This window comes from Austrofundulus limnaeus, unplaced genomic scaffold (assembly GCF_001266775.1).
Source record: "Austrofundulus limnaeus strain Quisiro unplaced genomic scaffold, Austrofundulus_limnaeus-1.0 Scaffold692, whole genome shotgun sequence".
NCBI classification, from domain to species: Eukaryota; Metazoa; Chordata; class Actinopteri; order Cyprinodontiformes; family Rivulidae; genus Austrofundulus; species Austrofundulus limnaeus.
In genome coordinates, this window is record NW_013953094.1 from 132437 (window position 1) to 136529 (window position 4093).

At 35.4% G+C, this 4093-nt stretch overlaps 1 protein-coding gene across 1 annotated transcript in view; it reads left to right on the plus strand.

The window, feature by feature from the left end:
- si:rp71-68n21.9 (kelch-like protein 9) overlaps positions 1-4093 on the plus strand; it is a gene marked incomplete at its 5' end in the record, with an annotated part of 17249 nt that overhangs the window by 1663 nt on the left and 11493 nt on the right. Inside the window, 3 exon segments of the mRNA XM_014027867.1 lie at positions 1296-1429; positions 1552-1721; positions 2840-2972. Of these exon segments, the coding sequence (XP_013883321.1) occupies positions 1296-1429; positions 1552-1721; positions 2840-2972 (437 nt within the window).

Here is a 4093-nt window from a genome sequence, read left to right on the forward strand (position 1 = left end):
TGGTTTAAACTTAATCAATTATCATTAAATTTAGATAAAACTAATTATATGATATTTAGTAGAAAGAAAACAACTGATGTTCCATTTAGAATCGAGGGTAATATCGCATGCGGAGTGCCTCAAGGTTCTGTACTTGGGCCAAAGTTATTCATTTTATATGTGAATGATTTAGTAAATGTGTCAGGGTTGTTCAAATGTGTTTTATTTGCAGATGACACTACATTTCTTTGTTTTGCTAAAAATATAGAACGGATGTTGGTAATGATACAAACAGAATTAGCTAAAATGCAAACCTGGTTTAGACTTAATAAATTATCATTAAATTTAGATAAGACTAATTACATTATATTCAGTAACAGAAAGGAAACTTTATGTTTTGATGGTGTTGAGATCTGTAGAGTCAGTGAGGTGAAGTTTCTGGGTGTAATCATTGACAAGGGACTGACATGGAGACCTCACATAAATCATTTAAGAACAAAAATAGCCACAATAGCGGTATTGTACAAAGTAAAGGACTTATTTAATGATAAAGCACTGTTTATGTTGTATAATGCAATAATTGTTCCACACTTAATTTATTGTGTTGATGTTTGGGGGAAAGCGTGTAAAACAATAACAAATCCTGTTTTTATTTTACAGAAAAGAGCTATAAGAATTATTACCAGAAAACCTTGCAGTCACCCATCAAATTCATTGTTCCATCTGTTGAAGTTATTAAAATTCTATGATTTGGTTGATTATAGTATTTTGTCAGTTATGTATAGGGCCCATAAAAATACATTATCTTCAAACATCCTATTACATTTTGTTAAAAGAGTGAGTTGTTACAATTTGAAGGGGATATAAATGTTTCTCAAACCTTAAATTAGAACCAGTTTGAAGGAACGGAGTACTTCAGTCCAGGGAATTAAATTATGGAATAATCTGGAGGATAACGTTAAAAAAGCCAGATCAATGTGTATATTTAAGAAAAGGATAAAGGTAAATCTGTTGGAGAAATATGTATGAGTATAATGCATGAACTGTTACTCAAGAAGGAATTAAAACTTTATTGTTTTTTTCTTTCATTTTTTGTTTGTTGTAAATTGAAGTTTTTTATTGAATTTATTTAAGAAAAAGGGGCAGAAATCATAAGATTCTTTTCTTCTTCTGCTACCTTTCATTTAATTTGATTTTTTTATATGTTGAATTTGTGTTGTTTTGTTTTAAATGAATAAACTTTATAATAAAATAAAAACTTGGATTACACCTATACTTTGACAGGAGAAACTGAACTTTTTGTTTTGCCTCTTAAGAAGAAACGGAGATGAGAGCAGTGCGGGCAGGCTGAGCCGCAGACTGTCCCGTCTGAGCAGCAGGCATCAGTCCAGGGATCCTCCGAGACCACAGGCTCAGCCCGAGAGGCTCCCCTCTCCACCTGTTCAGCAAGGTGCACTCTCTGAGACTAGTGTTCAAAGTGCATCATCACATCAGAAAAGAAAAACAAAAATCAACAACATTACAGCTTTTCTCTTCTCAAAATTGATCTTTCATCTTTATTTGGTCTTGCAGAAGACAGGCCTTCTCCATCAGTCGTTGTTGTGCCTCCTGCTCCTGCTCCTCTACCTCAACCCATGGAAAAACCACCCAAACGTCCAGACAAGTCACTGAAGCCCAAGCTTCCTCCTAGGCCGCTGTCCAAGCAGTTCAGTAGCAGTGAACATGGAGCAGTCCTACTGCAGGTACAATCTGAGCTCATACTGACTGCTATTTTAAAGGGATCCCCGATTAGTTGTAACACTAAACTTTATTTAATAAACATATATTTTAACTGTAAAATTAAGACTGTAAAATTACTGTAGGATGTTTAGTTTTTATAATTTTTAAACTAAAAGTTTAAAAATATAGTACACGGACGTGGCCATTTTATTTACATGCAAAGCATTCTGGGTAAATGATGACATCAACTAGGTCATCGGTGCGAGGCTACTAGCGAGCTATATCCACCCTGAAGGTTAATCTTAGACAATATCTGATGATCGACTCTTTTAAATGAAACCAGAGAGCGTTGACAGAGAGGAGAAGGTAGAAATGACTCAGCCTGGAACTGAAAATATGGATGGAGGACAACAGTTTAGCTTGTTTGTCGCACTAGCACCGAGCTAATACATATAAGGCAATATAGTGTCAGTGCTAGCACAAAGGCTAACAGGCTAAGCTGAGGTTCTTCTTCCATGAAGCAGCTCTGTTGTCCTCCATCCATATTTTCAGTTCCAGGCTGAGTCATTTCTACCTTCTCCTCTCTGTCAACGCTCTCTGGTTTCATTTAAAAGAGTCGATCATCAGATATTGTCCAAGATTAACCTTCAGGGTGGATTTAGCTCACTAGCAGCCTCGCACCGAGGACCTATCCACGTCATCATTTACCCAGAATGCTTTGCGTGTAAATAAAATGGCTCCATCCGTGTTAAAATATGTTTTTAATAATGCACAAAACTAAACAGCCTACAGTATTTTTACAGTCTTTATTTTACAGTTAAAATGCATGTTTATCAAATAAAGTCTAATGTTTCAACTAATCGGGGATCCCTTTAAAGATTGTTTTATGATGATGCTACAATAAGAAAGGCCATACTTTATGTGTAAAACCCTGCAATCTTTTGTTTTTAATAAAAATACAAAAAACTCCCTTAAACAACAAAAAATTATTAGAGGTTTTTGTTTATTTCTCACCCAAAAACATCCCAACACAACTACTGCAGAGGAAAGAAGGTCCATCTGAACATTCCTCTAACCCTGTTGTTTTATTAGTAAACTGTATCACATGACTCTTCTCATAAATAACATCTTGTCCCCAAAGGGCCTCGATGCTTTCCGTGCAGACGAGACTCTGTGTGACGTGGTCTTGATTCCTGGAGACAGCAAGGAAATGTTCCCGGTTCACAGAGTCATCATGGCGTCATCCAGCGACTACTTCAAGGCCATGTTCACAGGTTGGTTTTTTATTTTTCCTAAAGTTAAAAGCAAACAAATCGGTAAGTTKAGGTCTCAAACAAAATGCTGTTTGTTTTGGTTAAGATGAAGCTAAAAATATGATAGAAATTAGACAGAACGCTCAGAACGAAAACTGTAAATCATCTAATTATTGTGTTTCCGCCTTACTGTTAAATGTCAAAATGTTCTGAAAATAAGTTTTAAGAGATCTTTTGACCAAAAAAATTAACTAAAAATGAAGTTAACTTGTCATATCTGTACAGTTTAGCTAATCATTTCGATAAATTATCAATTTATTATTATTTCATCATCAAAAAATACATAAATAAAAAGCCTAACAAGCCTTTCATGACAGAGATGAAACAAAGATCTTCTTATGTTGGGAAATTATAGAGTTTAAGTTGTTTTCGTCAAACCCAGGAAAAAAATGTTATAAGCAACCTCATTCTCATCTCAAGACCCGTTTAGTGTGATTAATGACTTTTTGCTACAACCCCTGGCAAAAAGTGTGGAATCACCAGTCTTGGATGAGCACTCATTCAGACATTTCATTCTGTAAAACAAACTCAGATCAAAAACATGATAAGGTCATTCCAAAGTGTAACTTGTTGGCTTTCAGGAACACTCAAAGAAATGAAGAGAAAACTTTGTGGAAGTCAGTGAATGTTACTTTTATTGAGCAAGCACAGGAAAAAATATGGAATCACTCAATTCTGAGGAAAAAAAGTATGGAATCATGAAAAACAGATAAACAAAAGACCATTCAAAATGCATCACTAGTATTTAGTTGCACCACCTTTGGCTTTTATAACGGCTTGCAGTCTCTGAGGCATGGACTCGATGAGTGACAAACAGTATTCTTCATCAATTTGGTGCCAACTCTCTTTGATAGTAGTTGCCAGATTAACTTTGCAGGTCGGAGCCTTCTTGTGGACCTTTTTTTTTTTTTTCAATTTCCACTACAGGTTTTCAATTGGGTTGAGATCTGGACTATTTACAGGCCATGACATTGACTGAATGTGTCTTTATCCAAGGAATGCCTTCACTGTTTTTGCCCTATGGCACGATGCATTGCCATCTTGGAAAATCATTTCATCACCTCCAAACATCTGTTCAATTG